This window comes from Silene latifolia, chromosome Y (genome assembly GCF_048544455.1).
Source record: "Silene latifolia isolate original U9 population chromosome Y, ASM4854445v1, whole genome shotgun sequence".
NCBI classification, from domain to species: domain Eukaryota; kingdom Viridiplantae; phylum Streptophyta; class Magnoliopsida; order Caryophyllales; family Caryophyllaceae; genus Silene; species Silene latifolia.
The window spans coordinates 86,182,650-86,200,738 of record NC_133538.1 but is presented as its reverse complement, the minus strand read 5'-3'; the positions used below and the strand labels follow the sequence as shown (position 1 = coordinate 86,200,738).

At 39.7% G+C, this 18,089-nt stretch overlaps 1 protein-coding gene across 1 annotated transcript in view; it reads left to right on the top strand.

The window, feature by feature from the left end:
• The first annotated feature begins 3,182 nt into the window (after positions 1-3,182).
• The window catches only part of LOC141628471 (D-2-hydroxyglutarate dehydrogenase, mitochondrial-like), a 28,170-nt gene continuing 13,263 nt past the window's right edge, over positions 3,183-18,089 (top strand). The window contains exons 1-4 of the mRNA XM_074441610.1: positions 3,183-3,260; positions 3,519-3,806; positions 5,011-5,112; positions 5,921-5,968. Of these exons, the coding sequence (XP_074297711.1) occupies positions 3,183-3,260; positions 3,519-3,806; positions 5,011-5,112; positions 5,921-5,968 (516 nt within the window). The remainder of the gene's footprint in view (positions 3,261-3,518; positions 3,807-5,010; positions 5,113-5,920; positions 5,969-18,089) is intronic.

Sequence of the window (18,089 nt, the reverse complement as noted above, 5' to 3'; positions counted from 1 at the left end):
TCACAAAGATATAAGTCATTTTGTAAAACAAATATACAATAATTATCATATCACTAAGATATGAGCCTTGTATGTAAGTTATAAAATATCACCAACAACAAATGTCAATAAGATATTTATTTTTCTATATAATAAAAAATTACACAATTTCACTAGATAAATAAACGAAACGGATTCGCAAGTTCTAACTTTATCTTGCAAAACACAATATAGAGATAGTAATGAGTAGCATATACTAAATTGAACACGAAGTCGAATAATCGTATTTCTCATACCCATAAATCTGATAGCCAAAATGCTTAAAATAAAAAAATGTCACTAGGACAACTAAAATTTACAAACAAGGACAAATTTACGTGACTTGTAAAATATCACTTACATATTTACCATTTACACGTAAAATAAGTTTTATGAAACATATTCATAAAATATAATTAATATCACGAAAGATATCATTATCCACGTAAAACAAATTTACATGGTCCTAACATAGATATACACGTGGAGTATGAAACACATTCATAAAATGTCGGGTATAACTAAAATCACTAAGATATTTTTTTTTATACATATCAAACAAATTTATATGACTCACATTAATCTTTATATGAAACACATTCATACATGTATAAATTTAGCTAAACAAATTAGCAATATATGTGTAAAACAAATTTACTCCATAAAATAAATAAAGTATATAAAAATAAGCCAACATATTAGCATTATATACTCCGTATTTAATAGAGAGTGTCACTAAGACACAATATCAATGGTTTTAACATAAAAGCAATTGAACGAAAATACTGGAACATCAGTACTAACTTGGTAAAAAGAAGTGGTATACAGCACATAACCACTACAATGATCATTGTGTAAAATGAAAACCAAGATAGAGAAAAATATTCAGGGGGCGTTTGGTACGGGAAAGGGAAAGAGAATGGAAAAAAGAAAGAGAAATGAGGGGAAAGGTATGGGTTACCCTTAGATTATATTAGTTGTTTGGAAACAAGAAAGGGAAATTCAGTTCCACCGTATCCACCACCAACACCACAAACCACCTTATCCTACGCCACCACCACCATTAGGCAATTCACCGTCGCCGCCTAGTAGCCACCTCACCATCGTATTGCCGGCCCCAACCTACCACACCGCCATACACCCCTTAACCCAAACCCGAAACCAACCTAAAAACAACCTCCACCACCCACGAAACTCCCTCCCTCACCGTAGTAAACACCAGATCTGGTGTTTTATTGTGGTTGGCGGAGGCTTCAACAGTGTTGGGGCTGTCGGAAAGAGAGGTTACCGGTGGGGGAGGGAGTTTCGGTAGGGTGGGAGAGTTATTGAAGGTGTTGGTGTGGTGTTTAGTGGTTGGGGATGTGGGGTCCGAATGAGTACGCCGGTGAGTGGGCCGGAATGATCAAGGACCGCCGACGTCGCTGGTGGTGGTTGTGTCGGTGTGGGAGGGTGTGGTGGGTGTTGGTGATAGTGGTTGACGGTGGGTGTACGGATGTAGGTGGAAATAAAGAGTACGAGGGAAAGGGTATGGGCTTACCCTAGGGGTGGTGGGGGTATGGATGTGGATGGTTTTGGGGGTAAGAGAGGGTATGGGTTACCCTTTGTTTGTGTCAAACAAACAACAACAATAAAAGGAATCACCCATTTTAATTCCCTTTTCCTTTCCTAAAGCCCCTGAACCAAACGCCCCCTCAATCTAAAGCATCAATCTTTCCTCTGTACAAAACAAAAGAAAAAAGAAACACACCCCTCTTCTTCCCTGTAGACTCCCAAAACCATTCCATGGCTTCATATTAAAAATGACGGATAAAGAACTCATCTTTGTCTATTCATTATGCGCCCAATTTTTCGATTAAATTAGACCTGTTGCCGCCGTCACACAGTCGGCGTCAGCATCATTCCTAGACATCCGTTGCCACCCCTTTGATAGACGCCGGATGAGACATTTGAGGCGACTTACGCACTCAGTGCGTCAGGCGTCGGCGCGTAACACACACGCGTCGTCGAAACAAAAAAGGTTTGACACACGCGCTTAAATACGGAAATTTCCGACGCTATCTTCAACGAAATTATCACCACGGTCACACGGATCAGAGATGGATATTTGGATTAATCCGAACCTCACTCTCGGACGCGGGGAACGGTGACGGTGACTGCAACACACACAGCCGCGATTTGTTTAAATCAGATCGGCGACTAACGCCGGAACTGACGCGAGACTCACATGCATCGGGGGAAAAAAAAAGGCCCAAAAAAAAGGGAGTACAAACACGACGACGACAAACGCCAGAAAGGGGTCAGACAACAGATATTATCATTTTAATATTGAGTAACAATATTCTCTATTTGTCTGAGACCAAATTTTGTTTTACACAAAAACAAACATTCTCAGATTATCATTATCATTATCAAAACAACATATGCTATGATATACACAAAATACAATCAGTCCGGGACAGAAGCCGGAGCACGCTCGGCTATGATACCACTGTTAGCAATATGCGTACCTTAATAGCGGAATAGGTACGATGATCGAAGTGCCGCTTTCTGCCCACGAACTGAAACCGAGACCGATACCGGTGGCTACTAGAGTCACCGTATGTGTTCACACCCCAAGTTCCAAAGGTCCAATTTGATGGAGAGCTTAACTGTAGCGATAGTATATCTTTCTATTTGTTGTGTATTGTCATTGTATATCGATTCACATAGAATCAATCCAATTTATAATGCTCTAAAAGAGCAGTTACAAGAGGATGAATTAAGAGAAATAATGACCATTAATATCTGATTTAATGGCTCATTACTCACCTCTTAATCTCACCTTATTATCACATAGATAATGTAGTAACAACCACAACTAATGTGGCCGTTTATTACTTGAATTTCAATAGCGACAACCATATATAGTATGACTCAGTTACTCAACGGCATAGTTACCAAGACGTGATCGTTACCACTAGCGCTATTTCAAACCGTAAGTTTACTAGTAAACTAAAGATTACAAATCACTTCCCTTCATATTAAACTTGCCTAAGGCTCGTAGATGAGTCTCCGATGCCTTTTTTCACTATATACCACACTAGCCAAAATGCCAAATGCCCTTTTTCAACCCATATTCCACAGTGTCAACATATTCAACCTACCATATCACACAAAGGTCGGATATGATAAAGATTAGTTTGTACAGTCATTTAAAATTTATAGTGGAGAAGGATCATGGAGTAATTTGTGAGGCAAAACAGGTGTTTGGCTAAATGTACTCATTGTCCACCCTAGCATCTTTGTACATTAACATGAAAGTGATCTTGCCATTTTGCCAATTATATACTTGACAAAAAGTGCCGTGACGCCCCTGTGTCTCTCTCAAGTCAATTAATATTAAGCTGTTCTGAAAGGCGGCTACTCATGAGTAAACTTAAATACTCTGCAGGGTCTACACTTGATGGTGTCAGAAAACTCTCAGCATTTATCTCATATATTGGGCAGCAGAGGCAGAATAGCCAATCATCTTTCCTTTCTTAAGAGAGTATGGAGGTTTTTCTCGGGGTACATGCTTTAGAAGAAACTTGGGTGTTCAGTCAAGGTTCTATGGTTCTGAAGCGAAATCTGTTGAGAGGAGACCTTCCTTCTCTGAAGTAAATTTTAAGGACGTTAGTTACTTCCAGAGTATACTTGGGGAAAACAATGTAATACTGGATGCGGATAGGCTTCAGTCAGCAAACACTGATTGGATGCACAAATACAAAGGCTTCAGCAAGATTATGCTTCTACCACGGAGCACTGAGGAGGTATAATTACACTTTAAAAGCAATAGCTTTCTTCTTTTGGCTCTAAGTTGGAGCTTTTTCTTCTGTACAACTAGATTATTCGTTACTTTTGTTGCTCGTGGTAAAGGACCAATATAGGAAACTTTTCTTAGCTTTTTTTTTTTTTTAATGTTTCTTTGTGATAAAGAGCATTACTTTTACATATAGCTCACTAGTTTTGGAATTTGAAAAATCCTTTGCCCTTGTCTGTATGAAACAAACCAGTGTAATCCCTGCGGTTTAGAAATACTTTCCATTTTCACTTTTGTACAAAATTTCAAAACTTGGAATACATAGCTTGGAATAGCGATTCTTCTAATTCAAGTGGTCCACTAGAAACTTATCCCACAAATTATATGGATGGTATTTGTAATTCTGGCTTTAAATTTTCTAAACTAGAAACTTATCCCACAAAGTATATGGATGGTAATTCTGATATCTACCAAATAGTTAAAATAGAAGGTATTATTTAATTAGAGGAGTCAATCCTAGGAGCTCTAATGAGATTTTTGAAGAGAATGCTCTTCCCCATGTAGCAGAAACTCGAGCTGTATGTGATGGGGTTTCATATGATTTTAAACACATAACTTCCATCTGTTGTTGAACACATAACTTATCACGTCTCAGGAAATTTGCTCGTTATATTTGTTTATTCACGTTAAATGTCTTTTTTGGCATCTGACAGAGAAACTTTGTCGCAGATGCTCATTGACTCACATATTGAATAGTCAGAAAGTTTTTTTCCCCAATATTATGTAAACTCTAAAAAGCTTTATGCGTTAAACCTATGTTAATCCAACTTGGCTTCCAGTGTCGGACAGGTGCGTGTCGGATTATGAGATTTGTGAAATTTTGCATCTTTTGCCTATATTGAAGTGCTGAAGTGCCGTCATGTCGCGTCGAATGAGCATCATGTCAGCATGTGACATCACTGACATGCAACCAAAAGTGAAGTGTCGAACTAACATAGCAATTATGTTTTGATGTTTGAGTGTTCTGTATGACTTTACTTGCTTGCATATAGCTTAGAATCCATATTAGATTCAACTCTCTGTCTCTAGCTTGCGATATATATATGCCCAGGGTACTATGAATGTGAACATGACTCTTCTATTTCTAAAGTTTTCTGTAATTGTGAAAGTGGGCAACTCTGATTTAATTTGAGTTAAATGTGTTCACATTCCAGGTTTCTCAGATTATGAGATACTGCAGTTCAAGGCATTTGGCTGTTGTTCCACAAGGTGGTAACACAGGTCTTGTTGGGGGAAGTGTGCCTGTTTTTGATGAGGTAATATAACACTTTTAAATGATGGAACAAAATTGCTGTGTGGTTATGGTTTGTGCGCATCTGATTGGCTAAAGTATTACATGTATGATAATGGCACACTTAAGATTCTCAACTTTTGAGTACAATTGTTTATGTGAGAGCTGTGTTTCATGTCAATATGTGTCCTACTGATAGATGGTGGAAGATTGCTGTAGAAATGATACTTGTGTGTACTGTCATCACTCATCAGTGTGTGAGGTTTGAGCAGTTGATTTTAGCTTGCCAAAAAACCTAGACAAGCATAATACCTAAAATCCTCCGCCTTTTTATTTTTTCCCCTTAAAGTAGTAGATGGTAAGGGAATGTTTGCCCCTATTACACCCTTGTGGTGGGACCCTTCCCCGGACCCTCGCCTAGCGGGGACGTCATCGTACGCCGAGCTGCCCTTTTTAAAGTAGTAGATGGTTGTCTCGTTTTTTTTATGAGTCAGTTTAAGCACGTTTATGTTTATTGCAGTGAAAACGATACTTAAATTCTCCTCTCATTACCTCACTGCAACCAAAAGTTGTTTAATAAATTGAGACAAGTAAAATGCTTGACACGTTTAAATTTAACTTCTAAAGAAACATAGTCAATAGCTATCCTCTTAGTCGACGTGTTTCAAAGCATGATGAACTCTGTTGTTTTTAATACAAGGATAAGGCATACATCCAACCTCCTTATCCCGCCATAGGCAGAGCCTTTGATGAACTGTAATAATGTTGCTGTAAAGCATTGATGTGTCATTTTTGGATGTCAATACTGACAATTTTTTTTTCTTAATTCGTAGGTTATTGTCATCTTGAGCGCAATGAACAAGATATTATCTTTTGACAAGGTATGCCGATTCCCAAGTGTTCCTTTTTGTTCTATTATACATTTGTGGAGCAGCAGTTAGGAGTGTTAACCGGGAAGAGCAGTAACAATGTAAAAGAGATTAGAAATACCGAACGAGATTAGTAGTGACGTGGACGAGAACCACTGCCTTGAAAACTATTTCCGGTACGACCGTGGTGGCGATCAGCAGATGACCGGTAGTTCCCAAGGATTACACTCTGCGCCTTCGTAAACGCCCACTCGAAACTGGAGAAGCCTGGAACGATTTTATCTTTACCCAGAAGTATTTAGAGAAGAAGAGAGAAGAGAACGGAGAAGAGTGTATGATTGTTGTGTTTTTAGAAGCTGCTGAACACTCGAATTTATAGCAAAAGAGGAGCGATTCGGGAGCCCAAAACCGACTCCTGAAACTGTGCCTCAATCCGAGTTAGTGGGAGTAAGACTCTCCCCACTAACAGTCAGTTTGACTGACTCATTCAATACAGCTAACAACATAAAACACAGCCCAATACATAACTCGGTACCGGCCCAAAAAGATAGACACAGCCCGCCGCAGGCGATTCCCAAATCCCGAATCCGGGCCGGGCCGGGCTCGGGCACGCGCGCGCGCGTGTGCGAGCTGAATTAAGCACCCCGCAAAGCTTCCACAAAAGCCTCCCATGACCCACTAGTGATATGTTAAGGAGTGTGTACATATATAAACATATGAAACACTCTTTTCCTCACCAATGTGGGACAATAAGAAAAAAGAGCTTCCCAAACAAAGCCCCTATTTCCAACAATCCCCCACTAGGGGCGCCAGAGACAAAGAAAAAGAATTCCTGGGTAAAGGAAGGATTGGATACTTAGGTATCAATATCTTTTGATTTGAATTGACACTTTAGTGAAGTGAGGAAACAACTTACTTACAGCGAGAGAATATCTTGCGATTTGAATTCCTAGCTGAGCTTCGGTCGATACCCCCCACAACACATATCATACCTTCAAAATAAGATCGTTCCGCGATATCAAAGTGCAACGAGCTCCTTTAGAGTTATGTGTTTACCTTGGTACTAATAGATGTGTTCACAAGACTTCTCATAGTCTTAGGATCATCACACCTATGTAGGTGGCTCAAGTGCTTCTCAATAGCACTTCTAGCATGAGCCATTAAGGACATATGTCCAACCTTGTGTCTGATTCATCAAGTGCGTTTCAAAAGCACCACCATTTAAGGCTATGAATCAAATAATGCCATAGGAATGGAAACTTTAGGCCTAATCACTCTTGACTTAAGGACTTAAGCCCCATTCCCCTCGACGTTTCAACGACTAGTCTCCTAGTCAATCCTTTAGTAAAGGGATTAGCCAGATTACTTTCGGACTTCACATAGTCCAAAGTGATCACTCCATTATCAAGGAGTTGTCTAACTGCAGCGTGCCTGATTCGAATGTGCCGTTTTTTCGCATTATAGACACTATTCTTAGCAGCACCAATAGCTGCCTGTGAGTCACAATGTAAGGAGACCGGTGTTTGCCGACCTCCCCACACTGGTACATCTGCTAATAGGTTTTTCAACCAATCAGCCTCTTGTCCTGCCAACTCAAGAGCTATGAACTCCGACTCCATGGTAGAGCGTGCAATACAAGTCTGTTTAGTAGACTTCCACGATATAGCATCTCCACCCATGGTGAAGACATAACCACTAGTAGAATAGATCTCATCGTTACCTGAAACCCAATTTGCATCACAATATCCTTCTAACACAGCAGGAAATTTACTATAATGCAAGCAAAGGTCAACTGTTCCTTTTAGGTATTTTAGTAAACGACGAAGAGCATTCCAATGTTCACTGCTAGGGTTATGGGTATAACGACTCATTCTACTAACTGCATATGCAATATCTGGTCGAGTACAGTTCATAAGAAACATCACACTACCTAAGATTTTAGCATACTCTTCTTGGGATACACTCTTACCCAAGTTTTTACATAAATGTATACTAGCATCGTAGGGTGTCCTAGCAGGCATATCATCAAAGCAGTTAAACTTTTTCAACACTTTTTCCACATAGTGAGATTGACTTAGAGAAATACCATTAGAGTTTCGAATAACCTTAACTCCTAGGATTACATCAGCTTCTCCTAAGTCCTTCATCTCAAATTGTGATGACAAAAATTCTTTGGTTTTAATTATTACCTCCAAATTATTACCAAGTATTAACATGTCATCAACATAAAGGCATATAAGCACACAATCAGATTCTATTACTTTTGAATAAACACATGAATCAGAATTGTTAACCATATAGCCATTACTTATCAAAGTGTTGTTAAATTTCTCATACCACTGTTTAGGTGCTTGTTTCAGACCATATAGTGATTTATTCAGTTTACACATCTTATTCTCTTGACCCTTTACCACAAACCCTTTAGGTTGCGACATATAGATCTCTTCCCTTAGCTCACCATTCAAAAAGGCAGTTTTGACATCCATCTGATGTATAAAAAGGTTATGAATAGCAGCTAAAGCGACAAGAGTTCTAATAGTCGATATTTTGGTCACAGGTGAATAAGTATCAAAATAATCAATATCTTTCTTTTGTATAAACCCTCTAACCACAAGTCTAGCTTTGAACCTTTCTATTGTACCGTCAGGTCTCAGTTTCTTTTTAAAGATCCATTTACTCGTAATGGGTTTATTACCTTTAGGTAAATCAGTCAACTCCCAAGTCTGATTAGACACAATAGAATCAAGTTCACTTTTAATAGCATCTTTCCAAAAGTTAGCATCAATGGATTTCATTGCCTCACTATACGTTTTTGGGTCATCTTCTATTAAAAAAGCTGAAACAAATTCATCACTAGCACAAACAGTGTATCCATGTTCGAATGACAAAGTTGAAACAAAATCAGCTCCAAAGTTCTTTGGACATCTAGGTCTCTTAGTCCTTCTAGGTTCAACAACATGATCAATAGAAGTGCTACTACTAGCATGTGGAGAGATATCAATAGATGTATGTAACAGGTAAACTAGGAGGTGAATCAACATTCTTCTGTAATGGAAAAACATGCTCAAAAAACACAGCGTCTCTAGCCTCAGATATAGAACGATCACTCAAAGACATGAATCTATAAGCAGAACTGTTTTGAGCATAACCTATAAAAACACAATCATAGGTATTTGGTCCAACGGTAGGTCTCCTAAAGTCTGGTAAACCCACTTTAGCCAAACATCCCCATACCTTAAGGTAACTCAGGTTAGGAGGATAGCCCTTCCAAATCTCGTAGGGTGTCTTGTCAAGTTTCTTATGAGGTACACGGTTAAGAATGTGACAAGCAGAAAGAATTGCTTCCCCCCACATATCGTCAGATAGGCCAGAACTTAAAAGCATATCATTCATCATTTCTTTTAAGGTTCTATTTTTACGTTCAGCTACACCATTAGACTGGGGTAAGTAAGGTGGACAGGTCTCATGTATTAAACCGTTAGCAGCACAAAAGTTGGCTAGATAACTAGATTTATACTCACCACCTCTATCAGACCTTACCCTTTTAATTTTCCTGTCGAGTTGATTTTCGACTTCATTTTTAAAGTTTATAAACGATTGTTCTGCTTCATCTTTAGTCTTAAGCAAATATACTCGGGTGTACCTCGAACAATCGTCTATAAAGGTGACATAATAATTCTTTCCACCTCTACTTGCAACATTTTTGAAGTTAGCTAGGTCGGTGTGAATTAACTCAAGAAGACTCGTATTCCTAGTTGTGACAGGTTTACTAGGTTTCTTTGTGAATTTAGCCTCAACACAGCTAGCACATTTAGAGAATTCTTGACTCGTCAAACTTGGAATTAAACTCATAGTTCTAAGTTTTTTAATATAGTCAACATTCACATGACCTAATCTACCATGCCAAACATCAATAGACTCAGCGATATAAGCAGAAGTAGAAGCAATATTATTAAAAGCGAATCGGTGTTCAATACAAAAAGACCCCAGGAAAGATAACCCTTGCCCACAAATTCCCCATTACGCGACATTACAACCTTGTCAGCCTCAAAAACAAGTTTCAAACCAGCTTTGTTCAATAAGGCACCAGACACGAGGTTTCGACGCAGTGAGGGTACAAATAAAACATTAGTGAGAGCAAGTGTTTTCCCCGAGGTGAGTTTGAGAAAGATCTTGCCTTTGCCTGTGATCATTGCAGATGAAGAATTACCCATGTAGACACATTACCCATCGACTACTTCCTCGAACTCAAAGCAAATTAACCCTTGTCAAGACACGAGATGTCCTGGAAGCGCCGATATCAAGACCCATTCAAAGAACATTACCAGGCCACAGATTAGCTTCCACAACCACAAAGAACAATGACATCATCGATCACAAAGCAACATTAGCTTCAACAGTTTTCTTTTCGATTACCTTTGGTAGGCTTTATGACCGAGTTTTCCCACAGACGTAGCAAACAATGGGACCCTTTGGTTTCTGAATCTTAGCAACTGGTTTGGTATGCTTCCCTGGACCATTCTTCTTAGCCTGACCCTGGTTATTACCCTGACCAACCTTGGCCTTACCCTTACCCTTGAACTTCTCAATATAAGACGGACCACCAGACTCAACCAGATTAGCATCAACAGCAGCAACAGAAGTTTTAACAGATTGACTAACAGGTTTGTCTTTAAGGCGATTTGCCTCTTCGGTCCTCATGTGTCCTACTAGTTCTTGGAGAGACAGGTCCTTTTTCTTATGCTTAAGGTGGTTCCTATAGTCAGACCAGGAGGAAGGGAACTTTTCTAACAGAACATTAGCCACGAAAATGTCATCTAATTTCATACCCTCATTAACAACATCAAAGACAAAGGTTCTCATAGATATGAACTTGTTCCATGATGGGTTTCCGTCGACCATACGAAATGCAGCCACTTTTCCACAACATATTTCTTTTTCCCCGCATCATCAGCCCCATACTTAGCCTCTAAGGATTCCCATATCGATTTAGAAGACTTATGGACCATAAACAGTCAAACAGGTGTCGGTCATGTTGTTTAGGAGCGGCATCTAATGATCTTATTGTCCTTATCAAATTTTTTGATATCCTCTTCATTTGACTTAACTACCGACATAGCGGGGGGGTGTTCTCTATAGTCTCGATGTGCAATGACCTCTTTAACGGGAGCGGGCGGGTCACTAAACAACACATAATCAATTTCCGGTTGTTCGAAAAACATCGGCGGTTTACGTGACCAACGTCTATAGTTATGACCGTCTAATTTTTCCAGTTTAGTCAAATCAGGAAGAGTTTTGGACATAAAGAGACGACATTGTTACAAAGAAGACAAATATTTTTCAAATTGTTAACCGGGAAGAGCAGTAACAATGTAAAAGAGATTAGAAATACCGAACGAGATTAGTAGTGACGTGGACGAGAACCACTGCCTTGAAAACTATTTCCGAAGACGACCGTGGTGGTGACAATCGTGAGATGACCGGTAGTTCCCAAGGATTACACTCTGCTGCCTTTAAACGCCCACTCGAGATCGGAGAAGCCTGGAACGATTTTATCTTTACCGAAGTATTTAGAGAAGAAGAGAGGAGAGAACGGAGAAGAGTGTATGATTGTTGTGTTTTTAGAAGCTATTTTGAAGACTCGAATTTATAGCAAAAGAGGAAGCGATTCGGGAGCCCAAAATCGACTCTGAAATCGTGCCTCAATCCGAGTTAGTGGGAGTAAGACTCTCCCCACTAACGATCGATTTGTGACACATTCAATACTGACTAACAACAAAAACACACCATTGATACATAACTCGGTTCCGGCCCAAAAAGATAGGCACAGCCCGCCATTCCCAATTCCCAAATCCCGAATCCCGAATCCCGAATCCCGAATCCTGAATCCCGAATCCCGAATCCCGAATCCCGAATCCCGAATCACGAATCCGGATCCGGGCCGGGCCAGGCTCGGGCACGCGCGCGCGTGTGCGAGCTGAATTAAGCACCTCGCAAAGCTTCCACAAAAGCCTTCCATGACCCACTAGTGATATGGTAAGGAGTGTGTACATATATAAACATATGAAACACTCTTTTCCTCACCAATGTGGGACAATAAGAAAAAAGAGCTTCCCAAACAAAGCCCCTATTTCCAACAAGCAGGATATCTTGAATTTTGGCAATTGATACTCAGCATTCAAATTGAAGATCCTTAAGGTAGAAGGGTTAGGTTGGCACAGACCATAGGGAGGTTTTTGCTTTTGCATTTTTCACACTCTTCATGAACTAGAATTTTTTGTTATGGGCCTATCTTTGCTCAATATTCATCGATAGACAATACCTCCAGTCCTATATTGTTGCTAGATGCAAAGGGATGTACCGATTTATTGAACACAGAATGCGGTGAATGATCAAATGATATGTTGGTTCTATTTCATGTCTTGTATTATGCTTGAGTGAGTTGATATAGTGACGAGAACTATGGAGTAAACTTTATGTATTGAGACAATCTCTTCTTGGTCCTTCATATACATTTTGTATTTTAGAAAATGATTTGATTTCAAAATATGTAGGTCAGCGGAATCCTAGTCTGTGAAGCAGGATGCATATTGGAGAATTTGGAATCTTTTGTTGACAATGAAGGGTAATCCTCTATGTATACCCTTAAAGTTCTGTGTAGTCTATGTTACGTCCCAACATTTAGATTACGACATAATATCAAGTTAATTTGAATGAGAGCTATATGAGGGTGCTTCCTTAACTTTAGATATTTTCTACATTGAGAACAAGAGTTAGCTCAATTGGTAAGAGCTCTTTTATCCCAACCATGAAGTTGGGGGTTCGATTCTCACCCGCGACATAATGTGCTCAATTGAACCAAAACAAATATTTACCACATTTTTTTCTTTTTCAAAAAAAAAAAAACTAAGATAAAGGCTTTAAGATAGTGATAAATGTTTGTGATAATGTTGTATTCACTCTGTTCAGAATTTGGTAGAAATTTGCTCAGCTTTGAATGCTGGATGACTGTAACTATTTTTTTTTTGCACTTTTCATATCTACCTACCTTATTCTAAAAGTCCCCAAGGGGTTACACTGTTCATATGAACAGTTTAAAACGACACAAACTCTGTCGTTTTGGCGTGTTTGTTTTCCTTAAACTGGCTAACTTCTCTGGGCTTTGTTTGCGCTCTTTGGGTTTGTACAGTGGGCCTTTATACAAATGGATCCAGTTTGGCCTTCTCATTACAATCATTCCCACTTGCATTACAAATACTCTTCTCACTTGTCAGCTTCTTTTATCACTCCATTTTCCACTCTTCCCGTTCTGTCCCCTCTATTCTCTCTGCTCCCTTTTCTCTTCCCGTTCATCCATTACCCCTTCTTTCATCATATATAGCAGAAATCCTTATTCTCCTTAGCAATTAATCAAGGTAGGCTAACTGATCTTCCCACTCTTTTTCCTTTTCTGTTTGTTTCTTAAATTATATTTCCTTTTTACCATGGTAATTAGGGTTTTCGAGACGCTATTGATTCATGCTCTCCAAATTGAATTAATGATTACTTGGGTATCTATGATGTTACTATGGTTCGTATTGCTGGATTAAGAAACTTGCAGCTTTGTTGCTTGTTAATTTATTTATAAATAATAAGGTTTAAATTGATGTGTAAATGAGAATTGATTGAAAAGTTTTGAATGTTAATTAGAAGAAATCATCAAAAGAAGTTAGTAAAGAATCCTGATTATCGTTAGAGTTAATAGGAATTATGGGATGGAAGTCACATGATAACTTAGCGGCATGAGATTGGTAACTAAATTCAAAGCTAAGCTTCCTTTTAGTCTTAATTTAATTTACTGCTATGTTGTTTGTTGATGTTATAGTACTTGTGATCTACAACTTTAATGTGTACTTACTGACGCCATGTTCATTTCTTATTGTTCAAGGTGGGTACATACGAACTTGTGCAGAAGATTGAAAGGGGGGAAACATAATCGATCAGGTATTCATCTAAGTTCTATTGGTTTATGATAGAGGAAAAGACTAGGTCGTTAAATGCTAGAATTAACCTACCAAATTAACAATTTATAAGCCAAACTCGACTCTACACTATGCAATTAAGAATAGTAGTAAAGGGAAGTAAGGGTCGAACCCAAGAGAAGGACTTTTAAGCTAAAAACTTGAATTGTAAACTATTGACTACTAATTACAAGTTTATAAACAAACAATGGTTATCAACAATGACAAACAATCGATAAACATAGATGAAGAGGGGGTTTTGAGTTGATTGGTAACATGGAACAAGGTAAAATTGCAAACTTAGTCTAACAAGCAATATGACAAATACTTGGTGAGTAAGATGCTTCAATAATTAAGGGGACTTGGTGCAATTCTTCCTTTGTAACCAACAATGGTAAAGTTAAACTCTTTTATAACTCTCCTCTTATTTTCAACCCAATACTTTCAAGTCAAGATATTAACATACACAAATTAAACCATCCATGCATGTCCTCCAAGTTTAATCAACAATTCATTAAACCATGAGTGCAAATCAAACATGAGCATTAAGAGTTGCGATCAATTCTCACAAGATTAAACAATACAAATGAGAAAAGACATGAAATTTCCTACTTATTGCATGATTCCTTTAAACCAAATCAACATACAACAAGCTTGCTCCAAATAATCCTAGATAGATTAAACCATTTCTCTAGAATTTGCAATAGTTGGGTAAACAAGATGCAAGAGTGATCAATTCTAACATTCATCTACTCAACATGAAGATTAAGCATAAGGAAAGATCATTAGATAAATAAGAAGAGATTAAAAGAGTCTTACGATACCAAAGTTGGAGACTTTGGATGAATTACACCAAGAAGGGAAGGATTTAGCCTTCCATAGTCTTCATAAACCCAAACAATAAGGAAAGATTACAACTTTGAATGGAAATTGTCCTCTAAATTATTACAAGCTTAAACCCTAAATATGAGATTAGATGAGATGATAGGACGGTAGGTAGATGATTTAGGTCTTCAAACTCTTGGGTATTTATAGGGCTTCACGAAAACCTAGAAAGATTTCCAATTAAGAAGCCCAAAAAAAAGATTAGAAGCCCCGTATACAGAGCTGCGCAGGCTGCGCAGCATGCGCTGAAACTGTTCTTGCCTGCGCAATCGTGCGCATCTGCGCACCCTGTTTGCGCAGCCTGCGCACAAGCTCGCATTTTTGGACTCCTAATTTCCAAGAGCTAGACCTCTTCAAATGCCTTCATTTCTTCTAATCTTCACTCCTATTTCTCCCAGCTGGTTTCTAGGTTACATGCGAGCCTCTTGTGCTTTGTCTTGACCTTTAAAAGGTGCTCTATGCCTCCCGGGTTCCGTGCATTAAGATCAAGTGTCCAACCGAGGTAAAATACACAAGTTACCACATCATACCCAATTGCCAAATGCTAGGAAAAGCATACTAAAAGACCCATATTAAAAGACACGAGGGTGATAAAATCACCCTCTTAGACCGACACAAAACACTACTATCAAACTCCCCCACACTTAGACTTTTGCTAATCCTGAGCAAAACCCAAAATAAGCAAGCATGAAGTCTACAAGAGAGTGTAGGAGCGAATGATCACTCTTCCCTTTCCTCTTCCTTCTTATATCTCCCTCAAAACACAACCACCAATTAAAAAGAAAAGAACTTGACTCAAATTTGACACAACTCTTCACTCGCTCCCCTGCCTTATGTCTCCCTCAAAACAAGGACACAACACATCTCCAACTCCGACTTATTCACATCACAACCACCCTTCTTATAGCACCAAAGTAGTAATGGTCACTCTTGCCTTATCCCAAGGCAATAGCAAAGTGACCTACACAATCCTCCAAATCATTCATTAGTCATGCTACTAAGTTGGCCAAACACCAATAAAGATCAACAACCTAGTAGCCAACATGAAAAACCACCAATTTGAAGCAATTTTCTTTGACTCAAAAAGAAATTAAATCCTAAAACTAGCCTCCTTCCAAGACCCTCCTTATCACTCCCTTCTTGTCCCTCCATATTTTTGGTGTTGCTTTTTCAATTTTTCAATTTTTTTTGTTTGAAAATCCCTCATTTTGCCAAAGGTGCCCTTTCGGGTTTTCACCTTAGCTTTTCCTTTCCTCTCATCGGTGGCTCGCAACTCGATTCTTCATTTTTCCCGGAATGCCCTTTTCGGGTTTTCACTCCGTCCTCGGTCACCTTTTCCAATCTTGCCTAGGTGCCCACCCTTGTGAGTTTTCACCTAGCCGGAATTTTCAATTTTTTTTTTTTTTTTTTTTTTTGAACTTGCAATGACAAAAAGGGCAATTTACATATGTTACAATTACTCACTCCCCCACACTTAAATCTCACATTGTCCTCAATGTGGAGGAGTGCCAAATTCTTCACGGGTTTTGGTTGGAGGGGCCCGAGCCTTCACCTCGTTCATATGCCCCCCGGTTATTTCTTCTTCTTTCTCTTCTTTCTTTTTCCTTCTTGGCCCTCATGTAGGCCTCATTAACTTGAGTTTAATCAATGGTGGGTTGGTAATTTGGTTCATGTTGGTGGAGAGTCATGCCAAAAAGGCCTTGAATGAGGCCAAAGGAGTCTTCATGGGCTTGAGCATCATAGTAGGAATCTTCAAGATATTGGTGGTGCCTTTCGTTTTGTACCCCAAATTGGTGGCTCACTTGCTCACGCCACTCGTTTTGGCTTTGCCATATTGCTTGATTCTCCGCCCAAGCCTTGGCGCTATGTTGTTGCCACGCATAAGACTCCTCTTGCCTTTTAGCAATCCCTTCAAGCATTCTTCTTTGAGCCAATTCGGCCTCATCTCCCAACCTTTTGTGCTCTTCAAACGCATTACGGAATTGTTCCAAACTCTCCAATCTTGGCCCTTATTGTTGTTGCCAAGAATGGGAGCTCTCAACCCTCCCATTAATCTCTTGCAAAGTCCCCCGGGTATCCTCAAAGTATTTGAACATTTGATGTTGCCATGGCTCCAAAGTTGGAGTAGAGGAACCCCCGACCTCATACATAGGGGTGTCTTGAGGCGGTTGGTAGGACGAAGTAATATGTGGGGTATCACGAAATCCCCCCTCAATGATCTCAGCCTCTCTCTCTTCCATTTGTTGGGGGCCATGGGATAGTTCAACCGCCCTTCTCTTACGCATTCTTTGTGGGGGTGGGTTGGGGAGGTTGCCCTCGGTGGGGCAAAAAAAATCCTGGGCTCTTGGTCCACTTGGAAGGGGGCCATTCATTGGTAGCCTCATATATTGGACACCCCCTTCCCCCAACCAATAGCAACTCCATGGGACCGTGTCCAAGGCATGGATCATATAGGTCTCCACCAACCCCGCTTCATTGTAAAGATTATTTCCCCACACCCTAGGTTGTTCATCCGGAATAGCACCAACCAAGCTAGCCACAAAAAGAGTGACCAAACCTCCACAATTTATGCTCCCCTTCTTTTCCCTTTGCTTTGATGCACCAACCACAAAAATCTTAGCCCAATCCGGGACCCCCTCCCCCTCGGAGAACATCGCCCAAATGCACTCACGAACCCCCTCATTTATCTTTGTGGGTTCCCCCATCGTAATGAAGAAACAATATATCATTCGTGTGAGAATTAGGATGGGGTGGTTTGTGATGGAGGAGATCTTGTCATTATTGGTCATGTGAGTTTTTCCCGTGAGTGCACACCAAGTATCATTCAAGGCCGTTCCCGGTGGGTTAATGGAGGAGGGTGGATTAGTAATTCTCAAAATCTCCCTCACCCTCTCGAAGGTTAGAGTGTGCCACATTTTGTTCAACCGAAAACTCACCCTAGAACTCTCTCTTTCCCCCGTGATTTGGATGGTAGAAAGGAACTCTAAGGTATAGGCGGGGTACGTATGTGGTTGGAGGTTCATGTACCTCTCTAGTCCTACCTTGGTGAGGAAGGCAAGGGTTTGGTCATAGATACCCATGTCCCTCAAGGTCCCCGGGTGAAGGAATTTTGATACCGGCAAGGGTTTACTCTCAAGGAACTTGAAGAAAGTCTTGGCTTGTGAGGTTAACCCTTCATCCCCTCTAAAAGGCTTAGGTGGTGCATCGGGTTGAGGTTGGGTTGGGGACTCACCCTTTTTCTTTGACTT